Source organism: Pipistrellus kuhlii, unplaced genomic scaffold, assembly GCF_014108245.1.
Source record: "Pipistrellus kuhlii isolate mPipKuh1 unplaced genomic scaffold, mPipKuh1.p scaffold_m20_p_9, whole genome shotgun sequence".
NCBI classification, from domain to species: Eukaryota; Metazoa; Chordata; class Mammalia; order Chiroptera; family Vespertilionidae; genus Pipistrellus; species Pipistrellus kuhlii.
In genome coordinates, this window is record NW_023425595.1 from 7,555,357 (window position 1) to 7,578,577 (window position 23,221).

A 23,221-nucleotide genomic window follows, 5' to 3' on the forward strand; every position below is an offset into this window, starting at 1 on the left:
AGCCAGGGCCCGCCACTCCTGTTTAGAAAAGCTTTCCTTGTTCTTTTAAGAGAATGTTGGTGAAATCAGCATTTCCTTTCTGTCAACATGCTGTTTGGTTTAGAACTTATCCCTTCCTCCTTTCCTTCCTTCCTTCCTTCCTTCCTCCTTTCCTTCCTCCCTTCCTTCCTTCCTTCCTTCCTTCCTTCCTTCCTTCCTTCCTTCCTTCCTTCCTTCCTTCCTTCCTTCCTTCCTTCCTTCCTTCCTTCCTCATTCATTCCTCCTCCCTGTCCTTTCTTGAATGCCTTCAATGTGCCAGAGACTGTGTTGGGTTAATTCCATGTATGATTCCTAACTCTGGCATAGTGAGTGCCTGGGAAACAATCATTAATATCCCCCATTGTAGAGATGAGGACACTGAGTCTCAAAGAGATGGAGTGATGTTCCCTAAGTCACATAGCTAAAAAGTATCAGCCAGGATTCAAAGTCAATGTGGTTTGATTACAAATCCTGTGCTCTTTGCACTCTCATGATGCCACTTTCTTTGAAAGCACTCCTGCTTCACATTTCCTGACTCAGTGCCATCTTTGTTTTGTCCTGTACCTTCCAAGTGCGTACGGTAATAGTCTCTCCTCTTTTAACCACCAACTTCTAGGATACTTTGTTATCTTCTCAGAGACTTTAGGTCCTGACTCATATTTTCTTTCCTTCTCTGCAGTCATCCTTGGCTTCTTTAGCTTTGTGTAGCTTCTAATACCACAGCTTCTATACTTTCTCACCTCCAATTACTTGCATAGTGTCTACCCCTAGAAATGTAGCCATACTATTTTAACCACACTGGATTACTCAGACTTGTTCTTTTCAATTGCTTCTCCTTTTTTTTTTTTTTTCTTTTTTTTAAATCTGATTCCTTATTTTCATTTATTGCTTTTTATTTAAAAAAAAATGTTGCCAAACCAGTTTGGATCAGTGGATAGACGAGCGTCGGTCTGCGGACTGAAAGGTCTCAGGTTCAATTTCGGTCAAGGGCATGTACCTTGGTTGAGGGCACATCCCCAGTGGGGGGTGTGCAGGAGGCAGCTGGTCGATGTTTCTCTCTCATTGATGTTTCTAGCTCTCTATCCTTCTCCCTTCCTTTCTGTAAAAAATCAATAAAATATACTTTTAAAAAATCTTTATTGTTGAAAGTATTACATAGGTCCTCATTTCCCCCATTAACCTCTTCTAGCCTGCTCCCATCCTCCCACAGCCCCCAGGCCCTCACCACCCCATTGTCTGTGTCCCAGTGGGTTATGCATATGTGCAGACAAGTTCATTGGTTGATCTCTTCCCACCCACCCTCCCCTGCCTTCCCTCTGAGGTTCAACAGGCTTGTTTATGCTTTTATGACTCTGGGTCTATTTTTGATCATCAGTTTATTTGCTTCTCTCTCTTTAGAGCCTTTGTTCAGGACTTTTTCCTCTGCCTGGAATGCCCTATTGACCTCTCTCCTTATCAACATCCTAAATGTCTTCCAGACCAGCAAATATGTCAGCATGAAGTCTTCCTACATCTTTCCAACAGGATGTGATTGCCTTTTCTCTTTCTTTTTTAAAAATGCTCACCAGAGGATATTTTCCCATTGATTTTTTAGAGAGTGGGAGAGAGAGGGAAAGACAGAGAGAAACGTTGATGTGGGAGAAATACATGGATTGGTTGCCTCCTGCATGGGCCAGGGAGGAGTCTGCAACTGAAGAACATGCTTTTGACTGGCATTGAACCCTTCAGTCCACAGGCCGATGCTCTATCCACTGAGCCAAACCAGCTAGGGCTCCTTTTTCTTCTGAGCCTTGTAGCATTTTGTTTATAACCTCCTGTGCCATCTTTCACCCTCTGCTTTGGCTAATCTTACTTGTGCATTTGTCTTTTTAAAAAAATATATTTTATTGACTTTTTACAGAGAGGAGGAGAAAGGGATAGAGAGCTAGAAACGTCGGTGAGAGAGAAACATCGACCAGCTGCCTCTTGCACACCCCCTACCGGGGATGTGCCTGCAACCAATGTACATGCCCTTGACTGGAATCGAACCTGGGACCTTTCAGTCCACAGACCGATGCTCTACCACTGAGCCAAACCGGTTTCGGCTACATTTGTCTTCTTGATATTGAGCTCTTCCAAGTTGGGGCTCCCTTTATTCATTCAAAAAAGACTCAACTGAACATTACTATGTGCCAGGCACTATGCATGCCTCTGTTCTAAAGTAAACAAGATAGGTTCTCAAAGGCTGTGCCCAACATAGGTCTTTAACACAAAGTTCTCATTTAATGAAAAAACGATTAATTAAAAATGTATATATTTAATACAGAGAAAGACAGAAGAAAACAAAATGCTCTCCACTTATCCAGTTCTATATTGGGGTATTTGTGTGCTAAATTTCCCATTATTTTAAGGGGTGTGTGGATTTGGAATGCTAAGAACTGCTTTCTTGGGTGTGGAGAAGTGGAAATATTCCATCTCCAGAATACTCTCGTCCCAGTCTCCCTGGATCTGTGACAAGCAGGCATTAGTTCACAAGAATATTTCTGAAATCACTGTTGCTGCTGGAAGCTCCAGTGAGTCTGGAGTGGAAGTGACAACTTCCACCAGATGGCGCTAAGGTATAGCTGGGACTAGAAATAGACTTGGATTCTGCAGCCAGTTTCAGCAAATGGCTTAAGCTCTGTGAGTGGGTCATTTTATTCACTTCTCAGTAACATCACTGACTGTTGATTGAAATTTTTAGGCTCCACTTACTACCTTATGACAAGAATTTTACTAACATGTAGAAGGCTAGATCATAATACAAAAACAAAATGAAAATGAAAGTTTCTCTCCATTTCTTCCTCCACAATTGCTCTTCCCATAATTGTTAATTTCTTCTTGGATTCATTCCAGAAAAAAATATTATACATATATCTTAATATAATCATCTACATATATATTTTATCTCCCAAGTTGTTTTACTTTTTAACATAAAAGGAGTCATACTTGCCCACTGTTTTGGACCATGCTTTCATATCAATATATCTTTTTAAAAATATACATTTTATTGATTTTTACAGAGAGGAAGGAAGAGGGATAGAGAGCTAGAAATGTCCATGAGAGAGAAACATCGACCAGCTGCCTCTTGCACAGATCAGCTGCCTCTTGCACACCCCCTACCGGGGATGTGCCCGCAGCCAAAGCACATGCCCTTGACTGGAATCGAACCCGGGACACCTCAGTCCGCAGGCCCACACTCTATCCACTGAGCCAAACAGGTTTCGGTACATATGAATATATCTTGAAGATAATTTCATACCAACACTTATATGCATTTTTGTATTATTTCATTCTAATCATGTTCCATAATTTATTTTGGTTGAATCTAATGTTTTTTGCTATTATTAGAAATCATGTTGCAATGAATATCTTTGATAAACATCATTAAGAATATCCATAGGGTAAACTTCATACAGAGGGCTGTTAGGGTAAGATTTCCACATTTTACATGTAATGGATACTGACTGACAGTTGCCTTCCAGGGATGTTGCACGTTCACCAGTGTTGATTATAATAAAATGTTACGTTTTCCGGCTGTAGACGTCTTATAAGTGAAGCATGCTGCCTCGTTGTTTCCGTCTGCAGTTTCTTAAGACAGCCCGACGGAGTTTCACGGTGGAGCCTGAGCTGGAAGCGCCCGCCCTCAGAAACCTAAGCGGTGCCCTGACTCCTCCTGTCCAGCAGGGGGCGCGGGCCCGGGCGCTCGCGCATGCGCAGTGCGGTAGTTGTCAGCCGCCGAGGAGCCCGGCCGCCGGCCCAGCACTCCTCGCTCGTCCGCGCAGCCCCGGCGCCCGCGGTGGTGGCCGCCGAATCGCCGCGATCCCTACCGGGCTGCCGTGGCCCCCGCCCTGCGGTATGAGCCGGTGACCGAGCGCGGGGCCGAGCGGGAGGCAGCTGGCCGAGGTAAGCGCCGCGCGGAAGGGCCAGCGGGCGCTGCGGGCGGGCTCGGGCCTCCCCGGGCTGCCGGGAAAGCGGGGGCCGTGCGGAGGCCCGGGGGCTGCGGGAGGCGCCCCCACCGCCCTGGGCCGCTCGGGAGCGCTTTGGTTTCCGAACCGCCTTCCCCTTCTGCACCTGGCCGCCCCGCACTGGGTTCCCACCTGTGTCCCGCCCACTGCTCTCTCCGGCCGCTTCCTCTCCCCGCCTCCGCCGTGACCTCTCCCACCCTCCAGGGATCTGCTTCCTCCCACGGGGGTTTCCTGTGCTCTGGGCTCCGCGGGGGCCTGTGGCATCCAAGACAGAGCGGGCTGCCGCGGGCAGGACCCCGTGCCCTGTGCCCCAGCCACCCCGGGAGGAGGACCAGGTGGGGAAGGGGGCCTGGGCTCCGGCATCCACTTTGAAGCCTAGGGGCATCAGGAGTTTACCTACTGGCGCTGGGAACTAGATCTACGGACTGGAAACGTTTGGAGACGCAAATATTATTGCTCGAGTCCGTTTTTTAATGCTAAGTCGGGGGAGTTCTCTAAGGACTATTATAACGGGGCTTGGTAAATTTCAGAGCTCAAAAGCTACTCCCGGTAATGACATGCCATGATTCCGTTTCCGTCATTCTCACGTCCGCTGATGTAGGCCTTCTGGTTGCGTATGCTGGTATGAATGGATAGATTTTCTTCTGTCAGGTTATGCCGGCTGGGCTCATGGAGGAGTGGAAAAGGGTTCCCTAATCCAGGCTTTGAAAGGTAATCAGGGAGGCAGCTTCACGTGTGAAGAACCAGGCTCCAGAGCCGGACTGCCAGTATTGATTATATTAATCAATGTGCCAAATTTGGCCTCGGCATTTTCTGGTGGTGTGCCATTGGGCACCTTACTGAGCCTTGCTGTGAGTTATAATAAACTTTACCTGCCTGTACACTGAGGATAATAATAGCCTCTCAAATGACACCGTTAGGAAGATTAAATATGTTAACTCAAAGTGCTTAAGACAGATCTTGGCACGCAGTAAATTCTCAGTAAAGTTTAGTTATCAGTTACTTAACGTATGCATTGACTTGATTATTGTATAATCCCACTAACAAAGACACACAGCTTTTTTTTGTTGTTGTTTAATTGGAAACCATTTTTAGGGCTGGCGAATCACAATATAACTTCATTATGAAGAACTCTATGGGGCATGGCAGTGAGTTGCGGATTTTGCTGCTGTTTGCTTCCTTTGTTTTCAGGCACAGTTTGGCTAAGTTCTGTCCCAGTGGCCCTGGGAGTTCAGCTGGGGGTGCTTTTCTAGGTTAAGATAAGAGATTGTGACTCAGAGCATTGGATCAACTGGATTGGTTGTCACCTATAGCACCAAGGAAAGGTTATTTAGGCAAATTTTGGGATTAAATAATTCCAGGAACAGAAAATGCATCTCATCCGGACAGTAGAATGGGGCTAACAGCTTTTTCCAGTGACTCAGAGCTTGACAGCCAGCCAGGCAGTTCCAGTGTTTTTGCAGGGACAGGTCTGATGTGATTCAAGGAGGGTAAAGTTTGTAGGGCATTGTTGTGACATTCCTGTTTTGATTCAGGTTATGGTATTATATGGAACAAACACGCATCAGTATGAGATTCCCTTTGGTCTGTCCTCTTTCCTAACAATGAGCTTCCCTGATGAGGACAGGGTGGACACAGAAAGTTAGGAACCTAGTCATTTTCCCCCCTTTGGAAACTAATAAGAAAGAAAAGAATCATCACCATATAATATCTCAAAACTTAGGCCCTAAATAGTGTGTGTACTGATGGAACTGGGAAGGATAGGGACACACATTCCTTCAGCAGACTTTGTGTTTTAACGAAATGCGTTCTGGACATGGCATTTGAAGCTGAGAATACTGGGCAGAAAGGAAAAACTCTGACTGCAAGTAGAGGGGACAGACATGCAATTACTTAACTAATTAATGTAGCAAGTGCCGTCATGAAGTATGTCAAAGGTATGTGGATACTCCCAGAGAAGGTTCTGTATCTCTAACCACTTAGGGGCTGTTTTCTTCATTTCTCATTCTTTTCTTTTTCCCATCCAAGTACTAACCAGGCCCGACCCGGCTTGGCTTCCGAGATCGGGCGCATTCAGGGTGGTATGGCCGTAGACCTCATTCTTTTCTTTTTCATTTGAGGCTTTTAACCTTCTCTCTCTCATTGATTTTTTTTATTCTGTCTCAAGCCCTTGCCACATCTCTCAGCTTGTTGGCACTGACTTGTGGGAGCTTGCTCGGCCTGTGTAGGCAGACCTTTAGAAACGTGAGCGTACATTTCCGGGAATAGCCCTCAGTTAGTAGGGGGTGGGCCTTGGTGAGTGAATGGCATGGCTCCCTATCCTTCAGAGGGAGGGTTCTAGGGTGCATTTTCCAGAGGGATCATAGCAGGACTGAGCCCCATTTGCCCAACATAGTATGGTAACCCTCCTAATGGCTTTCTGTTCTTCTCTGACTCCACTCTGGCTTTTTCTCTTACTTCTGTGAGCTACTTGCTTGCACACAAGTCACTTCTGAGTTTGGCAGAACATGTACTACGTCAGTTGCTACTACCCAGTTTCCCCGAAAGTAAGACAGTGTCTTATATGAATTTTTTCTCCCAAAGTTGCGCTAGGTCTTATTTTCGGGGAAACACGGTAGAAGTGGCTCTAGAAAGGAGGCTCTGAGAGTAGTTGGTGAAAACTACAGTCACTCATCCTCAGATGGCAACAAGGACCCCTTTGCTGGTAATGAGGGGTTGATAAGCCCTGGTACTCTCTCTACTGTCACAATTAAGACTCACCAGTGGTGGGTGGGGATGAGATTCAGGGAGAAGGGAAAGCACTGGCTCGTACAGTAGCTCTGGCACTTGACCAGAATGTGGGGAACGATAATGATAAGAACAGTAGAATTGACTTATTCTTTTTTATTTCCTTTAAAGGCCTTGAGGTAAGATCAATTTCAGATCAGCCAGATATCAACCCTGTGAAAGACAGAAGGCTGTATGGCAGCATCTTTTGCAGCTGGCAGGCAGACTGTATTGAAATCAGACCCAAAATTTAGTCAGAATTGTGGCAGAACTGCAAAGGGAGTTGAAGGCACAGCTTACACAGGCTGCTTCTGCTGAAGTCAGGCGTGAGACTTGGGATGGAGATATTTGAATAGTCTCTGTTGTGTTGTAAATATTTTATAGGTTTGCCGAAACCTGTTTGGCTCAGCGGTAGAGTGTCGGTCTGCGGACTGAAAGGTTCGATTCCGGTCAAGGGCACGTACATTGGTTGCGGGCACATCCCCGGTAGGGGGTGTGCAAGAGGCAGCTGGTCGATGTTTCTCTCTCATCGACATTTCTAGCTCTCTTTCTCTCTCCCTTCCTCTCTATAAAAAATCAATAAAATATATTAAAAAATATTTTATAGGTTTACTTGTGCATATAGGTTTGTTTGATAAGTATCTTAAGTTTCAATCTACAGAGGAACTCTACGTTTCCAGTAGCGGACTAAGACTTTTCTTTGTATCAGTCAGTGTGCTTATTGGCTGGTTCGTTTAGCTATGGCTGAGTAACAAATCAACCCAGTATTTAGTAGCTTAAAAACATCATCATCCGAAACCGGTTTGGCTCAGTGGTAGAGCGTCGATCTGCGGACTGAAGGGTCCCGGGTTCGATTCCGGTCAAGGGCATGTACATTGGTTGCGGGCACATCCCCGGTAGGGGGTGTGCAGGAGGCGGCTTGTTGATGTTTCTCTCTCATCGATATTTCTAGCTCTCTATCTGTCTCCCTTCTTCTCTGTAAAAAATCAATAAAGTATATTTAAAAAACAAACAAACAAACAAAATCAGTCATTGTTTGCTCAGGATTCTACAATCTGTAGCGCTGGATGAGATGGTTTGTGTCTGCTTCACATTTGCATTGGGGTCTTTCTGAGGTTGCCCTCACTGGGAGCGCTGCTTTCTTACAGCGTGGCAGCTGGTCTCCCCGAGGACAAAAGCAGCAACTAGAGGGTCTCTTTAGGCGGGGACTCACTTCTGGCACATTCCGTCAGTCACAGGACTAGCCCAGATTCAGCCGGAAGGGAAATAGGTTGCATCTTTTGATTGGAAAAGTGGCATGCACGTTCTCTGGTGAAAAGAAGGATTGGCATCACTCTCCCTCCCATTCCTTACTTCCATCAATTTGTATTTTATTAAAGAATAATCCTTTCTTCTCTGGTACCCTTGCCACTTTATTGATATTTTCTAGTGGTATTTCTGCATTTGGCATTTTGTTACAGTTTTGTTAGTCTTATCTCCCTTACTAGAACATACTTTCCTCTAAGGTGGGGTCTCTGCTTTCTTCTTTGTTTCCTCACAGTGCATGCCAGCTGCTTAATAGGGGGTAGGATGAATAAATGAACGAAAACAAATTTTAGAATAATCAAGATCATGTGTCCAGCTGAAGCAACAGTTTATGGTGGGCAGTGTTTAAAACAAAAACAAAACGAGTCTTTAGCTATTCCACTGTGGATTTCTCTTTCTAGTCAGCACCCCGCTTCCTAGGCCCCACACATTTACCAGCTTCTGCTTTTGGTGAATAAATATTTATAGGCTATAGATGCATTTTAACATTGTATATCAATATTTATATTAAGTAGTATATGTAGTGTTAAATATTAAAGATATTACATAGCGTATATTCATTTAGGCAAAGAAGAGTCAAAATTCCTTTTCATTATTTCATCAAACCACTTAAGGGAAAGAAATAGGTATATTGAAAGTTAAACAGTTCTTTTTATTGTCATTTGCTTAAATACTTTATTTTTCTCTCTTTTCGACCTGGTAACCAGGAGTGTGAGGAAGAGGCTGTCTGTGCCATTATGTGTGCGTCGGTCAAGTACAGTATCCGGGGTCCTGCCCTCATCCCAAGGATGAAGATCAAGCACCGAATCTACTACATCACCCTCTTCTCCGTCGTCCTCCTGGGCCTCATTGCCACGGGCGTGTTTCAGTTCTGGCCTCATTCCATCGAATCCTCCAACGACTGGAGCGTAGAGAAGCGCAGTGTCCGAGATGTGCCCGTGGTCAGGCTGCCGGCCGACAGTCCCATCCCCGAGCGGGGCGATCTCAGCTGCAGAATGCACACGTGTTTTGACGTCTACCGCTGTGGCTTCAACCCAAAAAACAAAATCAAGGTGTTTATCTACTCTCTGAAGAAGTACGTGGATGACTCTGGCGTCCCAGTCAGCAACACCATCTCCCGGGAGTATAATGAACTGCTCACGGCCATCTCAGATAGCGACTACTATACCGACGACATCAACCGGGCCTGCCTGTTTGTTCCCTCCATCGATGTGCTGAACCAGAACACTCTCCGCATTAAGGAGACAGCGCAAGCGCTGGCCCAGCTCTCCAGGTATCGAGCATTTTCACAGCCTGGAGCCGGGTCCTTCAGGGAACTAGAGGGAAGGAGAGGGAGAGGAAGGTTTCTCCGTTTGGGCTGGCTCCCAGCTGCTGTCCCTTTTTCTCATGGGAGTGGGTGTGGTGGGCGGCTGGCTTGTAGCATGAGGCCAGCTCTGTGAGCAGCTGGCTTCTCCCAGTGAAAAGCAGCCGTCTACCTTTGGGGCTGCTGCTATGGCTCGCAACTTCTTAGAGTTTAAAAACGAAGGATGGCTCACCTTCCAATACTGTTTCTTTTAAATTTAAATACTTTCCCCTCCCCTTTATTACTCACAAGTCCGTGTTCATTGTAAAAGGTCTGAAAACACAGATAAACAAAAAGAAGAGTATAAGACTCATTCCATAATCCTGTTTCCAAGAAATAATTGTTATTAATGTTTTGATGTTACTTTACAGTCATTTTTGTATAAAAATTACACACATGCATGAATATATATTTTTGTATAAAAATATATATATACATAGCCCTGGCTAGGTGGCTCAGTTGGTGGGAGAATTGTTCTGTACACCAAAAGGTTGTGGGTTCGATCCCCTGTAAGGGCATTTATGGGAGGCGACCAATTGATGTTTCTCTCACGTCAATGCTTTTCTTTCTCTCCCTCTTCTCTCTCTAAAAATCAGTAAAACATAACCTCGGGTGAGGATAAAGAAAAAAACAACACACACATATACACAAATTTTTGTTAAGAATGGGATCACAAATACATTCTCTTTTACTACTATTCCCCCTTAAATAATCATGAGTATATGTTCAAATAATGCCATATCCTATTGCTATATAATTTTAAGGGCTGTATAGATTTCCACTTTGCATATATTCCATAATGTTTTTATTTTTATTTTATTTATTTATTTTATAATGTTTTCAACTAGCCTTTTATATTTAATTTATTTTGTTTCTTTAACCAAATGGTACACATTTAGAGAGTTTTCATTATCATAAGCAGTTCTGTGGTGGACAAGCTTGGAGTACAAAGCCACCCATTTTTCCCTCTCTAGGCTCCAGGCTAATGCCCGACGTGCTTCTGGGGTTGCTAGAGGCTCACTTTGCTGCCTGAGAAGTGGCCTGCTTCCAGCTGCGGATACTCGCCACTTGTCATCTAGTGACTGACTCGTTTTTGTTTCTTCATCGTCAACATGCTAATTCTCTTACATGTTTAATTTCTTAATAGGTGGGATCGAGGTACAAACCATCTGCTGTTCAACATGTTGCCTGGAGGTCCCCCAGACTATAACACCGCTCTGGATGTCCCCAGAGACAGGTAGGCGCGTTTGGGGTTATAACTGTGATGGGTTTCTGAGGAGTAAGTAAGTACAATACCCTTTTGTTCATGTGAAATCATATTTGTAAGCCTTTTGGAATCAGAATTGAGTGTTCAAAAGTTGCCCTAGGTATTTCCTACTTCAAGCCATAGAATTGTTAAGACCAGCTTAAATCCCTTGTGGAGAACTGATGACAGCTTATGCTCTAGCATAACATCTTAAAAAACTATCTTTCTTTCCTTAATCTGGGTTATGCTCTTCTGAGTGCAGCACCCTCACCCCCGTAAGGCCGGGTTCATGGTTGGTTTGTGTCTACTCTGAATTTGTGAGCATTTGCCAAAACTAGAACCGCAGCTTACTGAGGGAGAGGCGTGGATGTGTGCAAGTCAAGCATGTCAAACTTGTGGCCCTCGGGCTGCATGCCTCATTTATTTGGCTCGTGTTACCCTTTGAGTTTTACATGGGTGGTGTAAGTGATGCCCAAAGGAGACCACTCTTGTTATCATTTTGTCTCTGTTGTTTCAGCTAGTGGGGTTCTTGCCTTTCTTTCTCTTTCTTTCTCTCTTCCTCCTGTTCCCCCTCCTGCCTCCCTTCCTTCCTCCCTCCCTAATTAACCTTCGGACAACAGATGTGGTATGGGGTGACCATGATTATGTGATTATGATTTTGAGTTCACTTACTATGTTTATCAGCCCTTTTATGCATGGACTGACCTACTGTGGCTGGAGGCATCGTGGGAAGCTCAGGACGGAAGTGCCACTTAAGGTTCCTCTCCTGGTACTGGGTTCAAGGCTTTAAGGAAAACAGAAAGCTTGGGTCCAAGATAAGAGTCCTGGGCAATACTCAAGGTATAGGATTGTTATAAATTTATGCATGAATTTATTTATAGCCAGTTTTATTACAGTTGATGTTTAACTTTTAAAATCATTGTTACTGAAAAAGATAAGTGAACAGCTCAAGGTCAGCTGTTCAAATTCATCCTAATTTGTTAGAGGCCAGTGTTTACATTTATGAAAATCTACACTTAGTACTACTTTCCCCCAGATGATTAAATCTAAGCCCTCTCTGCTTTAAGTATTATCTAGAGTCAGTGTTGTGTTTCTTTCTGGAAACATCACTAGGAGAAATACACAAGGATCACTCCTCAAGTTTGCAGTGGAAACCATTTTGGACAATAGAGGGCAGTCACGCTACACAAATTCTATAGGAACCAGCTAAATCCAAAGTGATCCTTGGTTTGGCTCTCAGCCCGTGTTCCCGAGTGGGCTACTGTTTTATGGATTTGGTTGTTCTGGGAAAGGGAAATACTTTAGTGAATAGAGAAGGGAAGGAAAAGAGCTGTTAGGAATGCAATGTCTTCACCTGCTGTTCTTGGGTTTATTTTGAGAAGGGCTTATTTCTGTTTGAGACATTTCGCTGTTTGCTGACATTTTGGTATATGTAACTGCTTGGGAGAAGGATTTTATTTTTATCAAGTACACATGTTAAATGGGGTTTCATTTCTCTGCAGGAAAGTGTCAAGTGGTAAGGAGAAAGTTTAAGTTCTTGCTAGTTCTTAGGTGTTAAGGATCAGGAAGGGTAAATTGTTTTCCCTGTGCATGTAATTTTGTTAAGTGATTAGAAGCAATCCTGAGGCAAGTAATGAATCACCATATAGTCCTCTGTATCTTTAAATGTGGGAAATTCATTTGAAACTTAGGTGGTCCCCTGGTTGGGGTAAGGAATAGAAGAATTATCTGTTAATTTTTCTTATCCTTTGTCCTTATTTCTGGATTCAGAGGAGGCATGAACCAGGGATATAGAATGGTTTCAGCAGGAGCTGCATATCAGATTATTCAGAAATTAGAAACTAGACGGACTGGATTAGATTGCTGGGCTTGACGGGAGACCTCAGGCTGCGCCTCCTGGCCCGGGCCACTGGACCTCAAGGTGCTCTCCCCCCAACCCCGATACTTGGCCAGGCGACCTGAGGCCACACCCAGTGGCCGGCTGGGTCTGGATCTAGCCCAATGCGGGTGGGTCCGACTGGGTCTGGGTCTCACACGATTTTGAGGTGCATATGGGTGGGTGGGGACTTGACTTTGATTCCCGCAGTGCGCCCCAGACTCTGACAGGAGGAAGATTTTTATATACATTTTACTAATTTTCTTTCATCTCTGACACTTCTATTATAGAGAAAGGGCAAGTAGCAATATTAAAATATTTCCTCTAATTAATTCCCTTTTAATGTGCACAAATTTTGTACAATGGGCCACTAATCATATTAACAAATTTTAAGCTGTGAGTTTTCTGCCTACTTTCTTGCAGCTTTGGAACTGATCTCTGATTTGGGATGCATAATGGGAAAACAGAATGTACTTCTCAGAGCTCACTTTTCAGTCAATGTAAAACATGTGGTTTTTTTTTTAAAGCAAGGGGTGCTTACAATTATTTTTCCATTGCAGTGTTATGGAAACCTTGGCAGAAGAAGATGCAATGACTTAAAATTGAAATCTTGTCAGTGACAGGGTTGGTGTGAGGTCTGGGTTGCCTAATGGCAGTTGTGGCTATTTTCAAGATCACAAATGGAGATTGCATGTGTATGATCTGTGATGTAAGACATGCTTAGGATTGCATGCTTCTTTACTATCAGTGCATAAACTGGAACAGGATGAAGTGTGGGGCCCCCGGACAGGATAACAATAGAAGTTGGTGCTTCTTTTCTCACCACGTACACACACCCCTCTCCTCTGGATCTGTGGGTGTAATTAATCACTCACTACCCTGGCTTACCTGGACCGCCCACTGCCTGTATATTGTATCGGTGTTTGCTTCTCTGCACAGAGGTCATGGGGGCCCATACAGTCTGTTTGCCATCATGGTCATGGAACCTGCCAAATTCATGTTGGATGTATTCACTAGTGAATGCTAATCAGGAAGAGTAAGACCGTATGTGATACTAAGGATAGTCGTTAAGTTTTACAGAATAGACTGGCAGCTGGAGAGATTTTTAGCCTACACATTACCTCACTAACCAATTTTTGGTTTCAGAAAGCTTAAACAAACAGATTGGGATTTCCAGGGCTGGTTTGAAAATCTTTGAACTTTAACTGCTCACATTGGAAGGGAACGCACACTGTCATCACAACAGGGAGGGGATTGGTAAGAATCAATACTGCAAAAAATGTGGTTTCTCAGTTCAGACAGTTAGGCCTAGACTGTGCAGTGCAAGGAACTGGCAATACCTTGCTCCAGTAAGTGATTTTGATGGCTTTGGAACCCCAAAGACAGAATAACAGTAAAAGTTGGTGTGATAAACACCTGCTTCCTTTTTCTGATGAAGTGTCATTTTACTACTTGCTGGATCCAATTAAAACAGTGTGTTCCCAGCTTTCTGATTGAGAATAAAAACTGGTGCATGTGAACTGCAAGAGAAGCACTGAAGGTCCAGGTCTGGATTCTGCTTCCTGTCCAGGGAATTGGGTTAACAAGATTAACCAGAATGGAAGGTGATTGCTGAGAGAGGCTACACGATTCCCATGTAGCTCAGGGATAACAGTGGGAAGAACTGCTTGGGGCAGGATTGGAGAGAAGCTGGGGCATATGCAGTGAGATGTGATGCTTTGCTGTCACTGTAGCTTTCAGTGCCCACTGTCTCCTGAGATTCTGGTCAATGAGTAGGTAAGTGACTGTCCCAGCCAGTCTTCCTATGCAGACCTGTGGTTATTCCTGTTATTGTAAATGTGTTTAAGACCAGGATATGACTTTTGGGAGAGGTGAGTGGGAGCTGAATAAGATACCAAAGGGTGTCCTCTGGCCTGTCATCTATTTTTAAAAATGGAAAGTAAGGAATGACTACTAGGACCCTGGAGGAAAGCTGGTAACTCAGGGATGGGATGCAGCTGATGTCCAGGAGATGTGATGTAAAACACTTAGCACCATGTCTTTATGGAAAAATGACTAAGTTAACATTAGCTGTTGTTGACTCAATTATAGCAGGTCCTTGAATAATGTCATTTCATTCAACTTCGTTTCCTTAAAGCATTCGTGAGATGCAGTGGGAATTTTACTCTTGTTTAGTCAATTAGTCTGTGGTAAAATTGATTTCGTTATATGTCGTTTTGCTTAAAGGCACAGAACCTATCCACAATGTTAAGTGAAGACTCACTCTACTTCTGTCCCTTTCTATGGAGCTTTTCAGCATGAAGATCTTCCTACTGTTTGACTTATTTATTTTATTTTATTTTATTTTTTTTTGCTTTCAGGGCTCTGTTGGCTGGTGGTGGTTTTTCTACATGGACTTACAGGCAAGGCTACGATGTCAGCATTCCTGTCTACAGTCTGCTGTCAGCTGAGGTGGACCTTCCAGAGAAAGGACCGGGGTAAGTGCACTCAGCACAGCCAGTGTGCATTCTCAGAGTTTCCCTTCAGAAGCCGTGCAAAGTGAAGACTTTTCTCTCCTGAGTCTTTGTGCTCTGCCATGTGGTCTAGGGCCAAATTATGGAAGTTACTTGAAATGTTATTCTTTAGACAATGTATAAAAAAGGCTCAGATGAGGAGGAACCATCTTTTACTCTACCCATAGGGAAGTGCAAAGAAAGACTGGATCTTGCATGAATGTGTTGCTTAGATAAACTTTCTGAATATTTTTCTGTTCTTGGGCTCCCATAGTTGACTTAATTTGTTTTTTAAATTGAGATATAATTTTTATACCATAACATTTTAACATGTACTATTCAGTGAGTTTTTAAAAATTGAGATATAATTGACATATAACACTGTGTAAGCGTTAGGTATATATTGTTTGGATTTGATACAATTCAGTGGGTTTTTTTAGTATATTCACAAAGTTTGTATAACTGTCATCATCACTGCTGTCTAATTCCAGAACATTTCATCACCCCCAGAATAAACCCAGTACCTACTAGCTGTCACTCTATCCCTGCCGCTAAACTTCATACCCTCTGCCCCCAGCAACAACCACTGTCTCCTTTCTGTCTCTATGGATTTGTTCATTTTGGACATTTCATTTAATGTTGTCATATAATATGGGACCTTTTGTATCTTTTATCACTTAACACACTGTTTTTAAGGTTTAGTCATCTTGTAGCATGGAATTAATACTTCATTCCTTTCTTGGCTGAATAATATTTCATCATATTGATGGATATACCACATTGTGTTTATTCTTTCATCAGTTGACAGACATTCCAGTTGTTTCCACTTTTAACAGTTTTAAGTAATGCTACTGTCAACATCTGTATCCAGGTTTTTGTGTAAACATATGTTTTTAATGCTCTTGGATGTATATCTTGGTGTGGAATTGCTGAGTCATGTGGTCACTCTATGTTTAACTTTTTGATGATCTGCTAGATTGCATTCCAAAATGGCTGCACCAGCAATGTATGAGGGTTCCAGTTTCTCCATATCCCTGCCAACGCTTGTCATATCTTTTTTTCTTCTAGCCATCATAGTGGATGTACAATGGTATCTTATTGTGGTTTTGATTTGCATATGTCTAATGATTAATAGTGTTGAGTATCTTTTCATGTTCTTATTGATCATTTATTGATCTCTTTGGAGAAATATCTATTAAAATCATTTGCCATTTTTAAGTTGGATTTTGTTTTTATTATTGTTATGAGAACTTTTTGTATAGTTTAGATCCTTATCAGATATGACTTGCAAATCTTTTCTCTCATTCTGTAGGTTGTCTTTTCACTTTCTTGATAGTGTCTTTTGACACAAAAGCTTCTAATTTCAGTGAACTCCAACTTATTTTTCCTTTGGTTACTTGTGCTTTTGGTGTCATTGTTAAAAAACCATTGCCTAATTCAAGGTCATAAAGATGTACATTTACATCGTCTTCTAAGAATTTTGTAGTTTTATCTTTTACATTTTGGTTTTTGATCTATTTTGAGTTAATTTTTCATATAGTATGAGGTAGCGGTCCAACTTCATTCTTTTACTTTTAGATACCCAGTTGTCTTAGCAACACTTGTTGAAAAGACTATTCTTGTCCCATTGAATGATCTCGGCACCATTGTTGAAAATTAACTGGCCAAAGATGTGTGGGTTTATTTCTGGACTCTTAGTTTTATCCCATTGGTCAATAGCACTACCCTACTGTTTTAATTACTGTAGTTTTGTAGTAAGTTTTGAAATTGGTAAATGTGAGTCCTCTATTTTTGTGTTTGTTTTTCAAGGTGTTTTTTTTTGTAGCTATTCAAGGTTCCTTGATTTTTTTTTATCCTCACCCGAGGATATGCTTATTGATCATTTAAGGTCTCTGAGTTTCTGAAGTTCTGTGTATCGGTAACTAGTTACATGATTTATCTTCAAGGGCAGCAGCAGATGTTAAAGGCTGCACTGGGCATGATCCTCTCTCTGCTGGCCAGTTAGTGCATTTCACATCTGAGTGTGGACCCACATTTCCCCTGTAGCTCACAGTTTGGCTCTGCAGCTGTGGTGTTTCTTTTATAAACACCTCCTGCACCCCCCCAAGTGTAAAAAAAAAAAAATAATAAGGCAAAGACAGGCTCCAGACTCACCATCCTTTCTAGGGACTTGGGAGGAGGCATGGTGGGGGACCTCTTGGCAGTGTTTGGTATTTGTTGCTCTTTGTGAGAGTTGCTTTTTAAGGGAATTCCCACATCTCTTGAGGGCTATATAGAGTAGCAAGAGCTTTGTTTTTATTTTTATATTAAATCCCTCTCTGTTTTTTCAATGGGAAGCTGAGGGTTGTTACTATTGATAGTTCCTTCTCACAGCTGTGCTGGCCTCAGCTGGAATTCTTGTCATTTTCTCTCCAAAAGGAACTAAATTGGGAGTTTACAACTGTTACTCTTGAGGGAAACTTCAAATTCTCAGCATGATTTTACTTAAACTTAGATATCAACACTGCTGGGAGGAAACATGAAAGTCATAGCCAGTAATTTTAGTCCTTAAAAGAAAAACAAATCCACCTGAACATTTTGTTTGCTTAAAACTAAAATGGGCATGTTCCATCAACCGTCTTCCAGGTCAGTGAGAGCCAGCATGAAACAGGGGATCATTTCAGATTCTTGTTCACATCTGCACATTTATGTTGAAAATGGAGCAGTAACAGAGTAGGGATGCAGTGGTCCTGTGACTGACTGTTCTGGGATTCCCAGATGCCCCCTCACCTCCCTTGGTCTCCAGCATCCCATGAGTTGCCATAACTACTTCTATCTCTGTCTATAGTGTAGAAACCTTAGTTACCCTTTTAGGGCTCTGATACCCTGCGCTGGGCCACCTCCCTGCTATTCCCCAAGTAGAAAGTCTTACTCCATAAGGCCTTCAATACTCTGGGTGGGCAACCCTCATGCAGAAACACCCTCTTCCTGCTAGGACTTCAACTCTGCATCGTCCTGCATGGACACCCTTTTGGATGCCAACATGCCTATTCTTGCAGCGTTTTTGTTAGCAGCTCTACTGAAATAGAAAGTCTGCAGAAGCATCCAGCAAGTATCATGTTTCAGTGTCTTAGGAATTGGAAAGACCCGTGGGGGCCCGGCCATTTAGCCTTAACTTGACGCGTGACTTTTCACTATAATTTTGAAACAAAAAGTTTTCTGATTTGTAATAAGAAAAACTCTTGCAGTCACATCATTTTTCAGACAGCTTTGTTAAGATGGTTTTCCTCTTATCTTGTGAATTTGGGTCTAACATTTTCTCCTGTTGAAACAGACAAGATGGATCATGGAAATATTTTGATCTGAGAGTGCTCCCTGTTTCTGGTCTTTGCACCACTAAGTCATTCCTCCAAAAGGAATGCTTCCACACAAGAAAAATTGTTGGGGCTCAGAGCTGGGAGTAGAAACCAAGAGTCTGTTTCAGTGTCCAGAAGAAACACGCTGGATGTAAATATTCAGCTTATTGTTCATAAAATTACAACGTAGGGGGACATTGCCCAGAATGAGAGGAACCAGTCTGTGCATTTGGTCCAAATTGTCTCCCTGATGGGATGCTATTCCATGTGGTTCTTATTACCCGGGCCTCTGGGTCTAAGCCACCTTCTAGTGCAGCTCTAGCACACAGAACCTTCCGTGCTGAGGTGGTGGTCTGGATTTGTGCTGTCAGGCACCCACTAGCCACATAGGGCCCAAGCTTGAAATGCAGGTAATGTGGTGGAGGAACTGAATTTGAAATTTTAATTAATTTAAACGGCCTGAGGTGGCAATTGCTATTGGACAGTGAGGTTCTAGGAAATCCTCTTATTCTTCCCCCCCCCCCTCACTATGGTGTGGGAAATGCCTTTTGCTTTTAGTTTATTTGTAGAAAGAAATTACCAAAAGAAATGGTTCTGAAGATTGTAAGTAATCCGGGGCTGTGTTACCTGTTGCTCTGTTTTCTGGAGTTTGTGAGCTGATCTGGCTGGCCAGGCCAGTTCAACTTCTCCATCATTGCTCTGTGTGGTTTGGACCTGAAGTTTACTACTCACTAAATGATGGGACCTCACTTAGAGAAGGATTGATTAGTCTTTGGCAATGAATGTATGAACCTCTAAATAAGTCTAAGAAATAAAGAAAAGTGAAACAATTACCCTCCCTTTCTTCCCAAAGCAAGGAAAAAAAGAGTGAGATGGTTCACAGAGCATAGGTTTTGGTCCTTTCTTATGAATAGACTCATATTATCATCAAGCCTATGAGATGCACAGCCCTCATATTTTCCATGGCCTATACCAGTTAGAGGTAGATTTAAGTGAGCATTAAATCTCACTAGGTGTGATGGGCATTTCATTTCCTCCTGGACCCTGCTTTGTATTAGTACTCTTTTCTAATGGCCTCTCACCCCACACAGGGTCTAAGCTCCGTAACCTCTCTGTTTTCTGGAAATCTTGTCTTCCAGGAGGGAATTACTTACCAGATGGTCTCTCCAAAATTCCCCCCTTCATGCTGGCTTAGTAGTTTTGTGTTCTCATGTTTATCTTATGGAGTTCTACATGGCACTAGGCCCTTGGGAATCCTTTCTTCACTCCATTTTCTTTTAAGATCCTTGTTGTCCAGATCTTAAGACTGATTCCATCCTCTGGTAAATACTTTTTTTCCACCTGTTCTCAATGACCAGTTCAGTCTTTCTGATGGCCGGCTGACCTTCACATGGGAGCTGTCTTTCCCTGGAGTAGGGGTGTCGAACTCAATCAGAGAAGGGGCCAAAATCTAAAATCCAGCCTAAATCGCGGGCCGAATGGTTTACTGAACAGTCATAAACTGTCATTGTGATGGAAACGCAGCGGAGTGCAGTGATGACAGCGCTGTGCGGGCCACATTGCAAGGCCTGGCGGGACGGATTTGGCCCGCGGGCCGTGTGTTTGACACATGTGCCCTGGAGCTTCTTCATAGCATTAGGGTGCCATTCCACAGCCAGAGAAGTCCTACTCTCTCCTGGTCTTACAGCCAGTGCTGCCCATCAAATTTCCCTCTTTTCCCATTTGAAGGATGCAGCCAACTCTCAGTTCTTTTTTAGATCAGAGAATCAGCTATAGATAATGATAACATGTTGACATTTCTTCCAATCAACTAGTCAGTCAGTTTCTCTCTTATTATTTACACACACATACACACACACACACACACATTTATAGCATGCTAAGTGTGGCTTGGCATATTGTAAGCAGTTCCTCAAAACATTAAGAACTTTTTCCAAATAAGATTTTCACCTATTGCATAATATTTCAGCGTGTGAATGAGTCATACCTTACTCTCTTACAGCATATAATATTTTAAACAGTCAGCCATGCTAGAGTATCATATCCCAAAAAGTCAAGAGATGTGAAAACTGATGAGAAAACGCTATTGGCATACGTTTAATGTCAGAGTTTGTCTTACCTTGACTGCCACACCAGCTGCAGCTTCCCAGTCACTTTTTCCCTTCTTTATAGTCCCCGGCGGTACTTCCTCCTGTCATCTCAGATGGCTCTCCATCCTGAGTACCGAGAGGAGCTGGGAGCCCTCCAGGCCAAACACGGAGAGTCAGTGCTAGTACTGGATAAATGCACCAACCTCTCCGAGGACGTCCTTTCCTTCCGGAAGCGCTGCCACAAGCATCAGGTCTTCGATTACCCCCAGGTGCTGCAGGTGAGTGCTATTCATTCCTCTCTCAGGCCTCAGAAGAGATCACTTCCACAGGTGGAATTAGCCCTGACCAACAGGCGCTTTCTCCACTGCAGCCAGGAGAACTCCCCCAGGGAGGAGGAAGCGGAGTATTGCTCTTCATGGGTGTGTAGACCTAAAGGTGCTTCGAAGTCTGGCATAGTATTTGTGCGAAGCTGCTTGGCCTGTGAGAGTCCATAGGCCTTTCAGATATTCATTATATTTCAAAATGCGAATGTGAGAGGTTTACAAAGAAGCCACATAGACAAAGCAGGCAGATGTAGTTTGCTGTTACACCTGTATCATAAGCCAGTCAGAGAAATGGTCGTCTTTAAGTGGCAGCTTGAACCCTCTGACTGCTAGCCCACAGGCTACAGTCAGCTTTTTCTGAGCATGGAAGGTCTTTATTTTTAGTCACAGTTTTGTTTTTTGGTATTTTGCCACCCTTAGTAAAACTGGTGGCATGTCTTGTACTTAAATATACATAACCATGGGCAAAACAATCCTTTTGGGGATGTTTTATAAGCAGGATATTTGACATTCCAAGGGTCTGGAGGCTAAGAAAGGAGACATTGAGTTTTGTTCACTTCAATATTTAAGATGCAGACAGATTAGTTCAAGGGGAAATATCAAGGTGCCGGTATGATTTTTTTTTTTTTTTTTTAATCTCCAAAGAGAACTGGCCCATGCTGAGATTGTTAAAATACTTTCTCTCAAAAAGTACTGCGTCTTCTCTGGAATGTCTGACTGATAACAGTGGTGATGTGAACAGGAGTATTTATAGTAACCTTTGTCTAGACAGGAAAAATGGTTATCAGCATGTGTGTCCACATCTGGATGCCGACTCCTCAGGGCGGCGGAGCTGTCCACCTGCGCCTCTGGGCGCCATGACTGATTCTCCTCTCCGACTCTTGCTGCTGCATTTATTTATCCCCAGAGGAGTTTGGCATATTAAGTTTCTTCACATTTTTTCCTAAATGTTCCTTTTCTCTAGCTTTAAAGATGAAATAGTCTGTCTTTTTAAAAATCTTTTTTCTCCTGACGAGATAAAATCTGGGAGAAACTGAGTGTTAGAGGGGTCTTTTCTTATTTTGGTTTATCAATTGCATTTCTTATTTTCCCAGATGTTTCCCACACCGAAGGAGTGAATGGGGAAGACCTTTTGAGATTTTTCATTTTGTCCAATTTATTATTTCTAAATTGAACATTTTTGTCTTAATATGTTTTCAAAGGTATTGCATTCATGAAATGACTATCTTCTATAGCGAAGCACACTGCTAGATGCCATGGGGAGTGGAAAGATGAAATGAGATTTGATACCTTCCCATTAGGGGGTCCTCTAGAGAACCCGATATGCCTAGACAGAATAATTCTATTACACGGTAGGCTGTGGTAAGTACACTGTGCCACATGTATGTCCATGGTACAATAGAACTGAAAGAGACAGTCTATGCACAGTCATATTGTGTGTCCAGAGAAGACTTGGAGGTGGGTTTTAAACATTTTCAGGATGGCAACTGAGGCGGCATTGAAGTGACGCTGAAGAGCAGAAGGGTGAATTAATGGTTGTATTTTTGTGTCAGGATGCCGCAGTGTTGCCTGGCTTCAGTCTTTGGGAGAAGTTTATGGTCTGCAGGGATCACAAGTGGATCAGGGAAACTGGTCTGTAAACCCTACTTCTGCTTCTGTTCCTGCAGGAGGCTACGTTCTGCGTGGTTCTTCGTGGGGCTCGGCTGGGCCAGGCAGTACTGAGTGACGTTCTGCGGGCTGGCTGTATCCCCGTTGTCATTGCAGACTCCTACATTTTGCCCTTCTCCGAAGTGCTTGACTGGAAGAGGTAGGTGTTACCTTATAATCAATTTTACATGCGTGGTTCTGTGAGTATTAGATTTCAGAAGCCTTTGAGTAATTGTGATGCCTACCTAAGTGTGAGAACTTCTGTAGATTGTTTTTGGCTATGTTTTCCTTCAGGAGAGTTAGTTCATTGGCCTGGAGCAGAGATTTTTGAACCAAATATGGTGTATTGCCAGTTTTTATAAATAAAGTTTTATTGAAACTCATCCACACCCTTTCACTTACATATTGTCTTATGCTACGGTGGCAGGGTTGAGTAGTTGTTGCAGAGATTGTGTGGCTCACAAAACCTAAAATATTTACTTTCTGGCCCTTTACAGAAAGCATTTACCAATTCTTGGCCAATTGTACCTGCTCAAAGAGGAATGGCTATACCAAGGTTTATTGATATTTGAGTGGTCTGGGTAAATGAGTGGGGTAATAATCCGATTAGATTAGTTGACCCAATAAATATGATTAGTGATATTAGTATTAAAGCTCAAGTGGTTTGTAGAGACTGCAAGGTATACTTACCTGGAGAACTTTTCTAAATGCCTGGATTTAATCTTAGGAATGCTGAATTTTAAAGCTCCCAGGTATAATTTATAACCCCAGTTGAGAACCATTGCTCTGGAGTCT

The 23,221-nt window shown here is 43.0% G+C and overlaps 1 protein-coding gene across 4 annotated transcripts in view; it reads left to right on the forward strand.

The window, feature by feature from the left end:
* The first annotated feature begins 3,749 nt into the window (after positions 1-3,749).
* EXT2 (exostosin glycosyltransferase 2) overlaps positions 3,750-23,221 on the forward strand; it is a 107,363-nt gene continuing 87,891 nt past the window's right edge. For 2 of the 4 annotated variants that reach the window (XM_045578014.1, XM_045578015.1), the window contains exons 1-6: positions 3,750-3,942; positions 8,783-9,348; positions 10,565-10,654; positions 14,900-15,016; positions 20,539-20,734; positions 22,447-22,586. In XM_045578014.1, the coding sequence (XP_045433970.1) occupies positions 8,813-9,348; positions 10,565-10,654; positions 14,900-15,016; positions 20,539-20,734; positions 22,447-22,586 (1,079 nt within the window). In that variant the 5' untranslated portion in view covers positions 3,750-3,942; positions 8,783-8,812. The remainder of the gene's footprint in view (positions 3,943-8,782; positions 9,349-10,564; positions 10,655-14,899; positions 15,017-20,538; positions 20,735-22,446; positions 22,587-23,221) is intronic. The other 2 variants (XM_036426283.2, XM_045578013.1) reach the window with 2 other exon arrangements.